Source organism: Artibeus jamaicensis, unplaced genomic scaffold (assembly GCF_021234435.1).
Source record: "Artibeus jamaicensis isolate MK-2021 breed Jamaican fruit bat unplaced genomic scaffold, CSHL_Jam_final scaffold_1964, whole genome shotgun sequence".
In the NCBI taxonomy this organism is placed as follows: Eukaryota; Metazoa; Chordata; class Mammalia; order Chiroptera; family Phyllostomidae; genus Artibeus; species Artibeus jamaicensis.
In genome coordinates, this window is record NW_026522030.1 from 63,133,596 (window position 1) to 63,152,444 (window position 18,849).

The 18,849-nt window shown below is 35.6% G+C and overlaps 1 protein-coding gene across 3 annotated transcripts in view; it reads left to right on the forward strand.

The window, feature by feature from the left end:
* The window catches only part of IFT74 (intraflagellar transport 74), a 142,908-nt gene that overhangs the window by 76,172 nt on the left and 47,887 nt on the right, over positions 1 to 18,849 (forward strand). For all 3 annotated transcript variants that reach the window (XM_053656476.1, XM_053656474.1, XM_053656475.1), the window contains 3 exons: positions 2,092 to 2,235; positions 3,498 to 3,538; positions 6,011 to 6,090. In XM_053656476.1, coding sequence (XP_053512451.1) covers positions 2,092 to 2,235; positions 3,498 to 3,538; positions 6,011 to 6,090 — 265 coding nt within the window. The remainder of the gene's footprint in view (positions 1 to 2,091; positions 2,236 to 3,497; positions 3,539 to 6,010; positions 6,091 to 18,849) is intronic.

Consider the following 18,849-nt stretch of genomic DNA (forward strand, 5'->3'; position numbering starts at 1 on the left):
ACAAATTTGACCTTGTTTATGATGTGAGGCCTGAGTTCAGATATTATCATTAACTTTTATTTTGGTTAACTTAGAAAAATTATTTATACTGTAGATCCTCCAATTTCCTCACCTGTAAAACAGAGATGATAGCACTTACTATCTTATAGAGTTGTTTTGAGTATTAGAGATAATGTGTAAAGTATATGGAGTACAGTTCCTGCCATAGAACAGTGCTCAATAAATAACAACTTCAGATGTCTCTTTTTTCATTATCATCAGCATTACTATCACTGCCACCATTACCACCAACACCACCACCAATATCCCTAGCTATTTTGGTCATCTAATAAACCATATCTGTTTTCTCTTTGTGCAGTAGAACAGTGCCAAATACACCATAACTATTCTGTTTGTGTGTATTAGTTTCCCAGCACTGCTGGTTAGCTTTAAACAACAAATTATCTCAGTAGTTCTGGAGGCTGGAAATACTGGGTTGGCCAAAACGTCCATTTAGTTTTTTTCCATAAAATAAAAGACATTTTTCATTTTTACCAATAACTTACTGATTTGGATATTTTGAGTGTCTTGGCTATCTCCCATGTGATATAATGTTGATTATTCTCAATTAATGTCTAAATTTGATCACTATCAATTTTGTCTTGCCTACCTACCTGTGGAAGATCATTCACCAAGAAATCTCCAGCAAGAAACTTCTCAAACCACTTTTGACACATTGGACCAGTCGCAGCACCTTCTCCATACACTGCACAAATCTTTTTTGTTTCAATTGCATTTTACCTTTTTTGAAATAATAATGAGTAGAATGCCAAAAATGTTGCTTATTTTCTTCCACCATCAATATTAAAATGGCTACAAAAAATTCACTAATTTAGACAAGTTTTTTTTAATGCATGTTGATATGACAGCTGTCACAGTATATTCTAACAAAATTGTTTCGAATGAAGTTCAAGACAACTAAGTGCTACTAGACCCATCTTACAGAAAAAAACAAATGAACTTTTTTTCCAACTGAATATGATACCAAGATGTCAGCAGAGCCATGCTCCCTCTGATACTCTGGATAGAACCCTCCCTGCTATCTTCTGGTGGTGGCCATCGGACCATGGCATCCTCTCTGACTCACAGCTGCATCACTTCAGTCTGTGCCTGTGTCATCACATAGCATTCTCCTTGTGTGCCTCTGTCTTTATCTCTTGTAAGGACACAAATCTCATTCTGGATTAAGATCCATCCTAATAACTCATCTTAATTTGACTAAATCTTCAAAAACTCCATTTCCAAATTAGGTCACATTTACAGGTACTGGAGATTAGGACTTCAATATATCTTTTTTTTTTAATCATGCCCCAGGGACACCTCTAAAGCCCATCACTACACCACAGGGCTCAATATATCTTTTCAGGGGATACAGTTCACTCATAATATTGTGGGGAAGTATATATATGACCTATTCAGGGGAAAATATTTTTCCTCTAGAGCAGTTATTTTCAGGTAGTGTGCTGCAGGAATTTTTAAAATATGCAATACCTGACTTTATAAAGGAGACTGACCTCTTTTCCCTTGCACTGTTTAATTAAAAATTGGCAACAGCCAACACAAGTCATCTGGTACGAATGAATCAAAACTTTACATATTTTTATCAAGTTGGCAAAAAATATATTTTTAATGTGCTGCAGAATTATAATAATTAGTTTATGTCTGCCATGAAATGAAAAAGTTGAAAATCGCTTCTCTAGAGATCAGTTCTTTATTCTTTGAATTGGATATTGTAGTTAAAGTTGCACATACATTGTGACATTTTTTTAATTATTTTCCCATTGGTAGAGATATCTTTATCTCCATTCAAGTCCTATATTTAGAAAATAAAATAAGTCTACCCTCTTCTTGTGAATCTCAGACTGAAAATATACAGGGATTTTTTTTCTTCCAGTTTAGAAATGGGTTTTGTAGCATTACTGAGTACTCTAGGTACTTGATTTCTCTACTTAAAGATGCCCATGGTTTAATGTGTCCTTATTCTTATAAAAGGAAACCTGTTTGAAATAGTTTTTAATAAAATAATAATTTTTCTTTCTTTGTTCCCTTCAGGAAATAGCACACTCCCAGGTAAAACAGGAGGCTGTATTGCTGCATGAAAAACTTGATGAGTTAGAGTCCCATCGAGATCAAATGATTGCTGAAGACAAAAGCATGGGATCTCCAATGGAAGAGAGAGAGAGATTACTTAAGCAGGTAGAAAAAACAAACATAGTTATTTTAATATGTCAGAATTTCATAAATGTGTTAATTTATTTTATTTATGTCATATAGGTTGAACAGAAAGCCAGTAAGTTTATTGGCTTAAAAAAAACAGTGAAAAAAAATTGAACTTCACTGAATTACTATGAACTTCTTGACCAAGAAAATCTAGTAAAAGACATTCCTCATATAAACTGTCTTTTTGACTTACATTCTAATTTTATATGATGTTCATGCATTATTTGGCTATTTTTTTATATTTTGGATTTTTATAAGGAAAATTTAAAACTCTTCTTTATTAGTTAGTAAGTAATTAGATAATCTTACTGAAGATCTGTTTCATTATTTGTTTTAGGCTTCCTATTTGGTAAATGAAGTACCTCACCACTAATGATTTTTTGTGGTTATTACTATCAGTGCCTCTGTGAAGTGAATGGAATTAAAATCTTCTATTAAATCACAATGTCATTAGGTTATGTCACATGTATGCAGTAGCTTTCTTACTACACCAACGCTGGCTTTAATTGAATATTAACTTATAATTAGCCTATTATTTATCCTGAGATATCCTAACTATAGGAGAACTGCATATGTATTTGGGAATAGCTCTAGTTAGGAGCCCACAAATGGCTCTCCTTTGTGACCTTAGATCAAACCCAGTTGGTCTGGAAGACCTTAAGGATCAACCCTGCTATTTAAGTGTTAGAATCATTCTAGAAAGGTATTAAAATATAGAATCTCTGAAGTTCCTTGCAAAGAGACCATTGGAGGCAGGAGAGGAGTGATCTTGGATAGGATTGCCAGATAAAATACAATAAATTTGAATTTCAGATAAGCAAAGAATAATCAAAAAGAAATAAATATATTTCATATATATAGTAAAATTTATTGTTTATCTGAAATTCAAACGTAGTGGGATTGCTAAATCTGTCAAGCCTACCTCTGTGCTGGGGTTTGTATCCTAGATGTTCCTGTAAATTGATGTAGTCCTGAAGATGTGTTAACCTCATGGTACCATGTGGATTAGTACAAAAATATGTCACCAACCTTTCTTTTGAGGAAGAAATAAAACTTCATGAATAGTTCCTTAATGATATTCCTTTTATATTTGAAGGTTGAATTTTTAGAAGTTTCTAGAAAGAGACAAGATTTAACATTTTAGTGCAACATACCTTAGCAGGAAATTCTCTTTAAGATAGCCTAACAGCCAGTAATTCTTTAAAAACTATGGGTATTTTCTTTTGATGACTTTTTAGGTAAAAGAAGATAATCAGGAAATAGCTAGCATGGAGAGACAGTAAGTACATATATACTAGGACATTTGCACCCCTTTCTCATTTTTTAAATTATATTCTAAATGTATAAGAGGTGTATATTGTTACAGTAACTTTTTGTGGTTCATATGGATAATACTGATGCAACTTTCAATCTTATTTTCAGCTTTATTTCATACTATTCACATATTTAAACCTTACAATTCAGAGGTTTTTAGTTTATTCACAGAATTATGTAGGCATCATTTCAATTTTAGAACAGTTCAGTCACCCCAAATTTACACCACACCCCTAAACATCACCCCTCTCATCCCCCCATCCAAGTCCTAGAGAACTACTCTTACTTTATGTTTCTGTAGATTGGCCTATTCTGGACATGTTATATTAATGGAATCATATATATGTGGTCCTGTGGCTGGATTCTTTCACTTAGTGTAATGTTTTCAAGGCTCATCTGTGTTGTACTATATATCACTGCTTCATTTCTTTTTATTGCCAAATATTCCATTATGTAGATATACCATATTTTTTTGTTCATTTATTGATGGACATTTAGATTTTTTTCTGTTTTTGGCTATTAGCATGCTGATGTGAAATTCACGTACAAGTTTTTGTGTGGGCATATGTTTTCACTTCTTTTGGGTATATACCTAGGTATGGAATTAATAGCTCATATAGTAACTCCATATTTAATTTGGGGGGAACTGTCAGGCTATTTTCCATTACAGCCATACCACTTTACATTTCTGCCAGCAGTGTGTGAGGGTTCCAATTTCTCCATGTCCTCACCAACACTTGTTTATCTCCCTTTTGATTACAGTCATCCTAGTGGGTATGAAGTAGTACCTCATAATGGTTTTGATTTGTATTTCCCTGATGATTAATAATGTTGAGCTTCTTTTCCTGTACATACTGGCCATATGTATATCTTGTTTAGAGAAATGTCTGTTTAGATCCTTTGCCCATTTTTTAATTGAGTTATTTATCTTTATTACTAAAGTTTAATGGTTCTTCACTGATTCCAAACACAAAACTTTTAATAGATAAATGATTTGCAACATTTTTGTCCCTATCTGTAGATTTATCTTTTTACTTTCTTGCTGTGTCCTTTGAGAAGCATAAAAGTTTTAAATTTTGATGATATCTATTGTTTATAAAGATTTTATTTATTTATTTTTGAGAGAGAGGGGAAGGGAGGGAGAAAGTGAGGGAGAGAAACAGCAACCTGTGGTTGCCTCTCACGTGCCCCCTACTGGGGACCTGGCCTGCAGCCCAGGCATGTGCCCTGATTGGGAATCCAACCAGCAACCCTTTGGTTTGCAGGCCTGCGCTTAATCCACTAAGCCACACCAGCCAGTTTGATGATGTCTCTTTTATTTATTTTTTTGGTTATTGTTGCTTATGCTTTTGGTGTCAGTGCCTAATCCAAAGTCACAGAGATTTATGGTTATGTTTTATTCTGAGTTTTATAATTTAGTTCTTACATTTAGATGTATTCATTTTGAGTCAACTTTTGTATATGATGTAAGGTAGGAGTCCAGTTTTATTCTTTTGTTGTGCATATCCAATTGTCCAGGCACCATTTTGTTGAAATATTGTTTTAACAAACATTATTCCTTCCCCATGTAATTGTCTTGCACCTTTGTCAAAAATAAAATATAGCCCTGTCCAGGTGGGTCAGTTGGTTGGAGTGTCGTTTCATACACCAAAGGGTTGCAGATTCTATTCCCAGTCAGGGCACATGGCTAGATGGTAGGTTGATCCTCAGTTGGTGCACATGTGGGAGCAAACTGATGGGTGTTTCCCTCTCATACCAATGTTTCTCTCTCCCTTCCTCTCTAAAATCAGTTTTAAAAAATCCTTCGGTGAGAATTAGAGAAAATTCAAAATTCTTCATGTAAGACCTTATATGTAGATATAGGGTCTTATTTCTGGACTCACAATTCTACTTCATTTATACATATATATGTATATATATACATATATGTGTGTGATTGTGTGTGTGTGTATACACCTGTCCTTATTCCAATACCACACTGTTATGATTATTATAGTTTCATAATAAGCACAACTGCTTTTTGCTAGAATTTTAACCAATATAATCTTCTGTTAGTGGTAAATTTTCTCTTATTTTCCAATTTTTGAGACTAATTTGCCAACTTAGTTCATTTGAAACAAACCTATAAAAAAGTTATTAAATATTTTCTACTTCCTTAGTGTTTTAAGGCAAGCTAAAAAAATTGGGGGAAACGTCTACTCTTGAAGTTAGACAACCTAACATTCTCAAAATGTACTTGCAGTTCAGATGTGAATCATGAAAAAAAGATCTAGAAAAAAAATTTCTCTCTAAATTTGTAGTACTAACAGAATAGGGCATGTTATTTCTAGATATTATTTATACAGCTTAGAAAATATTGAAGGTTTTCTAATATAATCTTTGAATATTTTCACTGAATATACTATCTCATAAATGTATTAAATAACATTTTCAACAGGTTAACAGATTTAAAAGAAAAAATAAATCAATTTAATGAAGAAATTAGACAACTTGATATGGACTTAGAAGAACACCAAGGTAATTTTTCTGTTATTTTTATAAAGAATATTAACAGTTATATAGCAGTATTGATACAGTGTTAATTTGAGCCTCAGTGACTATTTACATGGGATTTATTATTTAATTATTTATGCCATCACTAACATTAACTACTAAAATACTGAACTATAATATTAAATATTATAATTAATATTAAATTATTTAAACCGATTAAAAACTTGGAATAACTTTTAAATGATTATATAATGATGTGACATGTATTTTCTTTTAAAAAAATAAAGTAAAATGGTTTCAGGTTGTCAGAGATTTCTAAGTTATACTTTCTTAATATAGTCAATTATTAATTAACCTGGTTAACTGGTAGAGTTGGCAGGGGGGTGAGGATCAAGTCACAAATAATTCAGAAAGAAATAATTTTCTAGGGAACCCAGTAATGAGGTAGCAAGTACTGATTTCTCTGAAGATCTTCCAACTTTCTCTAGCAATTCGATTTGAAGAGCCAAGGCAGGAACCAGAACACTTGGGGAAGCTTGGGGTTTAAACAAGTAGAAATTCTGTGGTGGGGATTTGGGATCTACAGTGTAAGTATAGTCAGGGCAAGAAGTTGGGTATTGTAGTTTCTTAACCAGCTTCTCTCTAGTAAAGGAAAGAAAGTCAAGTTTCTCATGGCACTTTAATCATAGAGTAACTGCGAACCAGTTAGTATGCTCTTGGATTATTAAGAATTGACTGTATTTTTATGAGTTAGGTGTTGTGTTATTAAACAGTGTGCATGTATATATATATCTATTATGGCTAAAGAAACATTCCTAACAGGGAAGAAGAGTATTCCATTTCAAAAAAATTTACTTCAATTTTAAATGCAGTATATTATTTATGTTTTCTTTATGAACAATAGAACTAGCTACTACTAATTGATTAGTTACCTGATATTTGCAAAATCCTTTGAAGCCTTGTAACCCCCTCCATACTTGTTGAAACACGGAGAAGTTATTCAAATTGCCACAGTTCCAAAGGGGTAAAGTCTAAATATAAACCAAATTCATATTGACCCAAAAATTTTCATTCTGTTGCCCAAATGTAAATCTGGGCTTTCTGATATGAAGTTCTGCATTTGTGAAACAAGTATATTCTTATGAAATGCTTACATAGTCTTATTTACAAATGCCTACTAATGCCTTTAAAACAGACAAATTTTACAGCCCAGTTATTAAGTAAGTACACTTACCTGAGATTTTATTTTCTCAAATGCAAAATAAATATAATCATCCTGTCTAAGGTTTATGCATATTAATTTGTATACATGGATGACTAGGTAAGCTCACAATGTTAGGCTAAGATGTTATTTTCTTTCCTTATTGCCTTAAGTTCAGATGTGAATCATGAAAAAAAGATCTTTAATTTTTGTAGATTTAGTATTTTGTAGCTTTAATTTTTGTAGATTTAGTATTCTAGATTTTTCTTCACTAATATCTTAAATTTTCTGTGAAATTTGATAGTGTTTTTGATTTTAGATACTTTTTTTAAAGATTTTGTTTATCTTTAGAGGGGAAGGGAAGAAGAGAGGGAGAGAAATATCAATGTATGGTTGCCTCTCATGCATCCCCTGCTGGAAACTGGCCTGCAACCCAGGGATGTGCCCTGACTGGGAATCAAACTGTGGTTGTTTGGTTCCCAGGCCCATGGTCAATCCACTGAGCTACACCAGCCAGGGCTGATTTTAGATACTTTATAGGATATATTTTAAATAATTTTCCTCTTTACAAATTTAAATCTCTAGTAATATTTCATTTATTTTTTAATAAAATAACTCATTTGGGGGTAACAATTATTAATTGCTAGTTCTAAGATTAATAGAATGCTTTGAATTTTATTTCTATTTATTTAAATTATTTTTATTGATATTACTATTACAATTGTCCCAATTTTTCCCTCTTTGCCCCCCCCTCCGACCAGCACCCCCCACTCGCTCAGGCCATCCCCACACCATTGTTCATGTCTGTGGGTCATGTGTATAAGTTCTTTGGCTACTCCATTTCCTATACTGTACTTTACATCCCCATGGCTATTCTATAACAATCTATTGGTACTTCTTAATCCCTTCACCTCTTCACCCATTTCCCTCACACCTTCTCTAGTCTCACAGCCATCAAAATGTCTCTGTATGCATGATTCTGTCTCTGTTACTCTCCTTTGCTTAGGTTGTTTTTTAGATTCAATTGTTGATAGATATGTATTTATTGCCATTTTATTGTTCATAGTTTTCATCTTCTTTTTCTTAGATCAGTCCCTTTAACATTTCATACAGTAATGGTTTGGGATGATGAACTCCTTTAGTTTTTTCTTATCTTGGAAACTCTTTATCTGCCCTTCGATTCTAAATGATAGCTTGCTGATAAGTAGGGCAATTTTGGTTGTAGGTCCCTGCATTTCATGACTTTAAATATTTCTTGCCAATCTCTTTTAGCCTGCAGTTTCTTTTAAGAAATAAGCTGACAGTCTTATGAGGGCATCTCTGTAGATAACTAACTGCTTTTCTCTTGCTGCTTTTAAGATATTCTCTTTATCTTTAACCTTTGGCATTTTAATTATGATATGGGCTTCTTTTTTTCCATCTTGTTTGGTTCTCTCTGTGCTTCCTGGACTTGCATGCTTATTTCCTTCACCAAATTGGGGAAGTTTTCTTTTGTTATTGTTTCAGATAGACTTCCAGGGTCTTATTCTCTTCTCCTTCTGGCACCACATGATACAAATGTTGGACCTCTTGAAGTTGTCCCAGAAGCTGCATACACTATCCTCATTTTTTGGACTCATTTTTCTTCTTGTTGTTCTGATTGGTTGTTCTTTGCTTCTTTATGTTCCAAATAATTGATTTGATTCTCATCTTTATCCATTCTTTTTCCATGTAAATTATTCTTTATTTGACTTACTGTATTCTTTGTTTTCTGAATGGGTCTTTCTTACGCTGTTGAGGTCCTCACTAAGTTTCTTGAGCATCCTTATTACCAGTATTTTGAACTCTGCATCTGATAGATTGCTTATCTCCATTTTATTTAGTTCTTTTTCCGGGGTTTTGATCTGTCCTTTCATTTGGGCTGTGTTTCTTTATCTAGCCTCTATATGTTTGTTCTATGCATTAAGTAGAGAGGCTATGACTCTGTCTTGGTAGCTTGGCCTAATATAGTAGCTATCCTATAGGTCCAGTGGCACAACCTCCCTTGTCACCCAAGCTTGGTGTTCGAGGTACCCCCCTCCATGTGGGCTGAGCACACCCTCCTCTTATAGTTGAACCTTGATTGCTATTGGCAGGCCAATGGGAGGTATTTACCCAGGCCAGTCAGCTGCAAAGACTGGCCGTGACCACTGACCACCAGCCTCTGGCCTTTGTGGAGGGTCAGCTGTGCAGGGGCAGAATGGTGGTGCTCTGATGTGGTCAGTAGTTATAGTTGTCCACTGAGTGTGCAGGCTCTGGGATTTCTGGGGTGGTGCAGGCCAAGGTGCCCCCTCCTGTGTTCTGCCTGGGACCACCCTGCATGACCTATAAAGCAAATGAGAGGGCTGCCACTTGTGCTGGACTTAGAGATTGCCAGGCAAAGCCAAATAGTGCATCTAGGCTGGCTCCTGCTAGTGCTCAAGCTGGGGCCACTTAGCAAGAGGTTTGGGGGCCTGGGGGCTCACTGAGACCAGCTCTTGTTTGTTTGATAATATTTAAGAAGTTGTGAAGCATGAGCCAAGACCAGCCATTCATATGGAAAATTCATAGTTAACAGTTTGGTTGGGCCCATAGGTTGGGTGGTACGGAGTCTCAGGGGATCTCCATGTTGGGGCAAACAGTGTTAGTCAGGTTGATGGAGTCTCAGATATAGCACTGGCCTGTCAACTTTGTGTCTCTGTGCTGGGAGGGCTCAGAAAAGGGATAGTTGTCTCTGCCTACCTTTCTTTCTGAGAGAAAACAGCCCTTCAGCTCCTGCCTTGATCCAGGTACTTTCGGTTCCTCCCCATATGCCACTGGTGCCTTTCAAACTGCTACCCTAGTGCTGGAGCTCAGGGGGAGTGAGTCTGAGCATGTCCATGCATGGTTCTTTAAGGGGAACTGCTTGGGACTCCAGAAATTTCTTTCACCAACTCAATCCCTGATGGTTTTTGCAGCTGAAAGTTGTGGGGACTTATCTTTCTGGCACTAGAACCCTTGGCTGGGGGGCCTGGTGTGGAGCTGGGACTCCTTGCTCCTGAGATATCCCTCCCAAATTTTTATCCGTCACACATGGGTGTGGGTTCAGCCCATTCCACATCTCCACCCCTCCTACCAGTCTGGATGGGTAAGGTTTCTGTAATTCCATAGTTGTCAGACATCCATTCAACTTGATTTCTGATGGTTCTGAGTGATGGTTGTTTGCATTTTAGTTGCAATTTTGATGTGGTTGTACAAGGAGGTGAGCCGTGTTTGCCTATAGTGCCTCTTGACTAGAAGTCCTGTTTTGAATTTTAGCTTCTGTTTTCTTTTTGTTTTGTAACCTTCTGTGTCCTTTTTGATTAATGCAGAAAAAGACAATCTGTAATGTAATAGCAAAAAGTGTATATATATAAGAATATATTAAAATATATGATATATAAAAATTATGCATATGTTCATATATATATTGTTGCATTAGTTTTTTTATTCTTTTGCTACACTCTGGTCAAAGGGAATTTCATTAGAAGTTACTCGTTACTTCAGGTCCTCATCGTTCTTTTTTTATATATATATTTTATTGTTTATTGATTATGCCATTACAGTTCTGTTTCCCCCTTTATTCCCCTCCACCCTGCACACCCCCTCCCCCACCATTCCTCCCCTTCAGTTTATGACCACGTGTCTCAAGTTCTTTAGATTCTATATTTCCTTTACTATTCTTGCCCTCCCCCTATCTATTTTCTACCTACTGTCCATGCTACTTATTTTATGTACCTTCTCCCCCCTTCTCCTCCCACTCTCCTGTTGCTAACCCTCCATGTGATCTTCATTTTTGTGGTTCCGCTCCTGATCTAGCTGTCCTCTTAGTGTGCTTTTGTTTTAGGTGTGGTTGTTAATAACTGTGAGTTTGCTGTCCTTTCACTGTCTTCTTTTTCTTAGGTAAGTCCCTTTAACATTTCATATAATAAGGGCTTGGTGATGATGAACTCCTTGAATTTGATCTTATCTGAGAAGCACTTTATCTGCCCTTCCATTCTAAATGAAAGCTTTGCTGGATAGAGCAATCTTGGTTGTAGGTCTTTGGATTTCATGACTTGGAATACTTCTTTCCAGCCCCTTCTTGCCTGTAAGGTCTCTTTTGAGAAATCTGCTGACAGTCTGATAGGAACTCCTTTGCAGGTGACTATCCCCTTATCTCTTGTTGCTTCTAGGATTCTCTCCTTCATTTTAATCTTGGCTAATGTACTTATGATGTGCCTTGGTGTGTTCCTTCTTGGGTCCAAGTTCTTTGGGACTCTCTGAGCTTCCTGGATTTCCTGGACGTCTATTTCCTTTGCCAGAATGGGGAAGTTCTCCTTTATTATTTGTTCAAATAAGTTTTCCACTTGTGGCTGTTCCTCTTCCTCTTCTGGTACCCCTATAATTCAGATGTTGGAACACATCTGAAACCAATTCGGTAGGTTTAAAGATGTCCTGAAGGTTCCTAAGCCTCTCCTCCTTTTTTTGAATTCTTGTTTCTTCATCCTTTTCTATTTGCTCATTTTTTTCCTCCTTCTGGTTCACTCCTTTGATTTGAGTCCCAGTTTTCTTTCCATCACTATTGGTTTCCTGTGCATTTCCCAATATTTCAATTAATTTAGCCTTCATATGTTCATCCAATTTGTGACTAAAATCAACCAGTTCTGTGAGCATCCTGATCACTAGTGTTTTGAACTGTGCATCTGAAAGTTTGGCTATTTCTTGGTTGCTTAGAGTTTTGGGCTCTGGGGCTTTGAGTTCTTCTTGAGCCATAATGTTTTGCTCTGTTCGTGCCTGTTAGGTATGAGGAGCAGAGTCTTAAGTGTTCACCAGGGCGGGGCCTCCCAGGTCGCTGGTTTGTGACACTGTATGTGGGGGTGGGGTCAGAGAGGGACAATAGCAGTCCCCTCTGCCGCTTCCCGCCACTGGGGCCTGCCTGGTCCGCCTCACTGCCCACTCCTTCACCAGTTCACCTGGATTGCGTGCCAGGGTCAGTCCGGTGGATCTTTCCTGCCCGACCCTGCTCTGCTGCTGGCTCTGCCCCTCTTACTGGTTTGGCTAAAGGGTTCATTGTTGTCAGACTTCAGTATAGTTCAATTTTCTGTTCTTTGGCTGCGTTTTTGTTGCTTTAACTTTGTTGTTTTTAAACTTGGTTGTGTGAGAGGGCACAGTGCTTCCACCTACGCCTCCATCTTGGCGGAAGTCCCTAAAGAAAATTCTCAGGTCCTCATCATTTCTTGCCTATAGTAGCCTCGTAATTGGTCTCGATACGTCCAATCTTGCCCCTCTTAGATTCAGCCACCACATTACTGACAGGGTGACTAATGTAAAATGTGACTATGTGTCATTCTGCTTAATAGTGGGTCCCTATGACTTCCAAGATAAAGTTTAAGATTTTTTCATGGCATTCTGGTGCCTTTATAATCTGGTCTGTAGTTTGTCAGCCTCCTCTCCCACCCTTCATCATCTTTATCCTTACATCTTAATATAACCTACTTGTGGTGACCCACATCTCACTACTGTTGCCAGATACCAGACTGTTTCCTGCTCAGTCCATTGCTCCTCCTATTTGTTCCCTTGTCTTAAATGATCTTTCCCTGTTACCTTACCATTTTCTTATTTTTAAGATCTAGCTCAAGTATTCTTTCATTCAGTGTAATAACCCTAACTTCTCTCCCTAACCTGCTTCTGGACTGTGCTAAGTGTGGGCTAAGTGACTGGCCCCTGTTATCAGAGCATATTGTGCATAAATGTATCACTGCATTGACCACATTATATTAGTACAGTTTACTCTAGGTATTTGTCTTTCTCTTTAGGCTCAAAGTTCTAAAGGATAAGGACCCTGTCTTACTGGGAAAATAAATACTCAGTGTTTGTGAAATGAACTAAACAGTCCTATATTTTAGCAGGGAAAAAATTCTAGAATAAACTAAGGTAAAAATTGGGCTCCAGTCACTTCTTTGGGCCCTCTAGTTCTTCAGACTTATGAGTGTAGTCTTATCCAGAGAATTTGATTAATTAGCAAAGACTTTATGACTTTCTAGAGGATTTCTACCCTGAATTGATGATTTCCAGTAAATTAGTGTGTTGTTATCTACATATGTTGTATCAGTAGTCCTTAACTCAAAATTCTGGATAATCCACTTCTTGAACTGTAGAGGATAATCAAATTACTTTGACCTTCTGGCCCATACTTATCTCTGCCTCTGGCTTTATTCCCTCTGGCCCTCTTTATTTCTTAGATGCCACCTGGCTACTTCCATTTATAGTACCTGTTTTTAATCCAACTGGGCTGCCTTTATCTTGAAGGGGTTCTAGTTAAAATAGCATGAAACCGTAAATGATGTTTATACATGTCTAACTTTGTTAGCAGTTCCTTCAAGCTTTTAGTTATGAAATAAACTTTTAAAAGGTTTGTATAATTCATTCTAAATTCAAAGGCATCTGTAAATACTGGGTAAGGTATAATTATGTTCTCTGGTAGGTAATTATGGTGGCCTTATAATCCAACATCCTCAAGTACGTTATATATTCATTTTAATAAGTTTTTAAAGTTATGATTTATAAAAGTTATTTGAGTAACTACATCTTAAAGTTAGTTAACAGGTTTTTTTTTTTACTACTCTATGAAAATCCTGATTGTTACTGAGTTTTCAGTCCTGTAACATTTTTTTCTTGAAGAAAAAAATCCTCATAATACACTTAGACTTTTGACCAATTCTAGATGGGCTTCTTTGCTCTCAAATCTTTACTTAATCTAAGTGATTAAAAAATAATAAAATCTCATAAAAGAAAATATTCATTATAATGATCAACAAACATCCACATCCCCCACCCCCCCCCCCCCCCCCCCCCTACCTACCCTACACTCCCCCCCCCTCCTCTCCCAAGTCAAATCCAAAGATCTACATCCGATTGATCTATCAGCCTTTCATAAAAATAAAGGACGATGAGGCTCCAGAAATCAATCATCATCACACCGCCCATTCTTGAAATGTTAAAGGGACTTCCCTAAGAAAAAGAAGATAAAAAAGATCATTACTTTTAAAAATTGCTGGAGCAATTAATTCTATCACTTTACATATTTACTAGACTTCACCCATATAGTAGTTCTACTTTATTGATAGATCAGGTAATTTTGTCATATGGTTTTAAATATACTTATGTTTAAATATATATACTGCTCTATATTAGTGGGGAAGGAATTGTTGTTACTTTTTTTGCTAGAAGCAATGAAAAATCAACTCTATTGAAAGTTGTTACATGGCTTAGGTACAAACTGCATCATTATCAAAGCACAGTATTACTGGCAGGTGCTATGCTACTTTTCACGAGAGCCCAAACCATCCTGATTCTCCTCTCCCAGAGGAAGGGCCAGTCATTAAATATTTGCTTAATTTTTGCTTTTTAAAATGTTGTATCTGTATGAGAAAGGTAAAGTAATGGAAAAAGCATTGTTGCTCTAGGTAAAAAAGATAACCAAAAATAGATAATAGTAGCTTATATTCTCACTGAATACATGATAATCATTTTTAATAAAAATCCTTTTACCTCACAGTTTACTTGGAACATACAGCTAAGTAATTTTTGTTTCTGATAAGGTGATTGTTTACTAAGAAAGTTAAGGTCCCTCAAAGGAAATGTTTCTTGGTCCTCTTAAATCAGACCCTTCCCTTACTCTTCACTATTTTACATTAAATTCTATAAAGAATAATGTTATTATTTTATGGTATGGCAAAATCTTTCCTGCAATAAAAACACAAAAAAAAGTGATCAATCTTCTGTGCAGAATTCCTGAGCCTTTTGAAACTGGGTTGCTTCTCTGCTTTACCCAAAGCCGGCTCAGGGTTAGACTTAGGCTTCCCATCTGCTTCTAGCTTCTAAAAATTTATTACTGTTGTTTTCTTATTTTCCTTGTTGCTGGGAGTTTTATCTTTAAAAAGTATTTATTACATAATTTTAGCAGAGTTTGGCAGAGGGGAGTGGGATTTGAATTAGATGTGCATGTTCTGCCGTCTTTATCAGGAATTATACTGGTTATGAACTTCACTTACCCAGAATTTCTTTGAATCACTTTGAATGTACTTCATTGTGTGTTTTGCTTCAAATGAGTTTTTCATGTCCTTTCCTTAACTGAGCAATTAGTCTCAGCATGTAAGAGATTAGCCCTTCCTGCTTTTTAAAAACTTTTCTTTAACTAATTTTTAAAGACTCTGATTAATTTACTTTTTACAAACATGTGCCTTTATATATGATTCTGGTTTGTACTTAATGTGAACAATTTAAGCAGTACAAAAGTTTATAAAATACATCTCTTTTCTCCTCACAATCCAATCTTCAGAGATAATCATTGTTTATAATTTGATGTTTAGCCTATTAAACTTTTTTGTACATCTGCAAGCATATATTTTATTTTTTTAAAGATATTATTTATTTTTAGAGAGGGGGAAGGGAGGGAAACATCAATGTGTGATTGCCTCTCCTGCGCACCCCTACTGGGGGGCTTGTGCCCTCACTGGGAATCGAACCCACAACCGTTTGCTTCACAGTGCAGCGCTCAATCCACTGAGCCATGCCAGCCAGGGCCAAGCATATATTTTTAAAATATATCTAATACTACATAGTTCTTCTGAGCATGAGTCTTTTTCTTTAATTACATGTAATGTACATTCTTTCACATAAGGATGTGTACTTCATTCTAAAAAGTATAGCATAGTGACTTTAAAGCCAGACTAAGAATGGTGCCTGGTACATATTAAGCACTTGCAACAACTATTAGCTGTCATCTGTTGTTGTTATTGTTTATTGTTTTTAAAGAGTATTTGCCATTATCTACATTGACATTAGGTTGCTTCTAATTTCGCACTACCAGTAGCAATGCTGCAGTAAATAACTTTGTTACATGCATGTTTTTTAACTTTTGTATTTCTAATAGGTAAATAAGATGTACAAATTCCTAGCTGTACAGTCACCGTGGTATCAAGTATAGCATAGGGAATATAGTCAGTATTGTAATAGCTGTGTATGGTTTCTGATGGGTACTAGACTTATCAGTGTTCACTTATTAAATTATATAAATGTTTGATCACTATATAGGACACCCAAAACTGATATAATATTGTATGTCAATTGCAATTGAAAATTTAAAAATTTATTTAATTTTTAGAAGTGAAATTTTGAGTATATTACATATCTTCACAAGCTTAACTGCTTTGCAAATTTATTTTCAGAAAAGTTGTACCATTTTATACAACCACAACAGTATGTGAAAGTACTTCCTTACCAATGCTAGTTGTTAAAAATGTCTTAGTTTTTGTCAGTCAAAATATTATACACTTTTCTGACAATTCACTATTCTCAAAGGCCTGATTTGTGGTACTACCATGATCCACAAGGTGGAGCTAGTTTTGTGGATGTCTACATACACAGACAAGGTTTAACTAATAATTAATAAAAGTATAATCAACATACCTCCCCAAGAAGTATTTTGGGCATTATTACTTATTACACATTACTCCTTCATTTTTAGAGGATAGTATCTTCCCAAAGATTTTTGGGAAACTGTAAATTGTAAAACTGACGATATATAACAGGTACAGATATCGACCTGTATTTTTCAGACCATAAGATGCACGTAGGTTTTAGAGGAGGAAAATAGGAAAAAAAATTGAAGCAAGAAATGTGCTTCACTTATTTATGTTATTAATAACATGAATAACATAATATTTCACCAATGTAAATGCAAACAGAACTCAACATCAGCATTAACAACCATTATTCCTCCCATATTGGGGGAGGGTGCGTCTTATAGTACAAGAAATACGGTACATAACTGCCACGGTACGACAAATGTGTAATCGTACTAGAAGTATACATAAAATGCTATAGGATCATTCAGTTACTGTTACAAACTGAATGATCTCGTTGCAATTTATTCTGTAATTTATATGTTTCTTTCAAGAGCAGTAAAAATATGAAACATAACACTTTTCTCATCGTCTATGACATACTTCTTTATACTCAGAGTTCCAAGGCCTAGGTAGGAAGTTTTTATTCTTTGCTTATTTCAGATGAAAAGGAATTTATAAAGACAGAATGGTTTTTAGAGCACAGATTCTGCAACCAGAATGTCTGGATTCAAATCTGGACTGTGTTATTTTACTGTCTGATCTTGGAATTGCTACTTGATCTTTATGTGCCTTAGTTTCCTCATCTGTACAGTGGAGACCATAACGGTAGCCACACGTCTCTTAGGGATGCTGTGAGAATTAGATGAATGGTGTGTTTATGACTCAGAATAACTTTCCTGGTAATTTTCCCCAAACATATTTTGGAAAGTATTTTCTCTCTAATATTTTCCCCATAACATAAAAATAACCTACCCAATTTTAGTTTGGTTTATCTCCTGGTATCTGAGTTTCAAATGGCATATATTCATTGTTATTCTAGTGTCTCAGTGTACATTCAGTGAACAATGGATCATTGCTTATTGTCCAATTTGCAGGTTGGTTAAACTATACTTTATATCTTTATAGCAAGTACATACAGTGGACTAGAAATAGTTTATTTAATAAATGATGTTGGCAAAATTGGACAGATACATGCAAAACAATGAAACTAGACCACCTTCCTATGCCATACACAAGAATAAATTCAAAGCGGATTAAATAATTAAATGTTAGAACCAAAACCATAAAATTTCTAGAAGTAAACAAATGTTTGAGTAAAATCTCAGACATTTCTTATAGCAGTATTTTTTTCTGACATATCTCCTCAGGCAAGGGAAATGAAAAAAAATCAACAAATGGGACTACATCAAACCAAAAAGTTTTTCCACAGCAAAGAAAACAAACCATCAACAAAATACTGTAAAAAGAGAACCCATTAAATAGGAGAACACATTCACCAATACCTCTGATAGGGGTTAATATCCAAAATTTGTAAAGAACTTAAAAAACCCACCAAAAAAATCATTCTGATTTAAGAATACACTCTTTTCCAAAGAGGACATACAGACAGCCAGTAGCCATATGAAAAGATGCTCAATATCACTAATCATCAAAGAAATGCAAATTAAAACCACAATGACATACCACCTCACAGCTGTCACACTGGCGATCATCAATAAATCAACAAACAACAAGTGCTGGTAAATGTGGAAAAAGAGGAACCCTTTTGCACTGTTGGTGGGAATGCAGATGGTGCAACCAGTGTGGAAGGCAGTATGTAGAGATCTCAAAAATTAAAAATGGAACTGCCTTATGTATTACCCAGCAATTCCATTTTGGGAATGTATCCTAAGAAACCTGAAACATTAATTCAAAAGAACAGAAAGACCCCTATGTTCCCCTATGTTCACTGCAGCATTATTTACAATTGCCAAAATATGGAAGCTGCCCAAATATCCATCAATACATAAATGGATAAAAGAGCTGTGGGGCATTTGCACAGTGAGATACTACTCAGCCATAACAAAGAAGAAAATCTTACCCTTTGTAACAGTATGGATGGACCTGGAGAACATTATGTTAAGTGAAATAAACCAGTTAGAGAAAGACAAAAAACATGATTTCACTCATACGTGG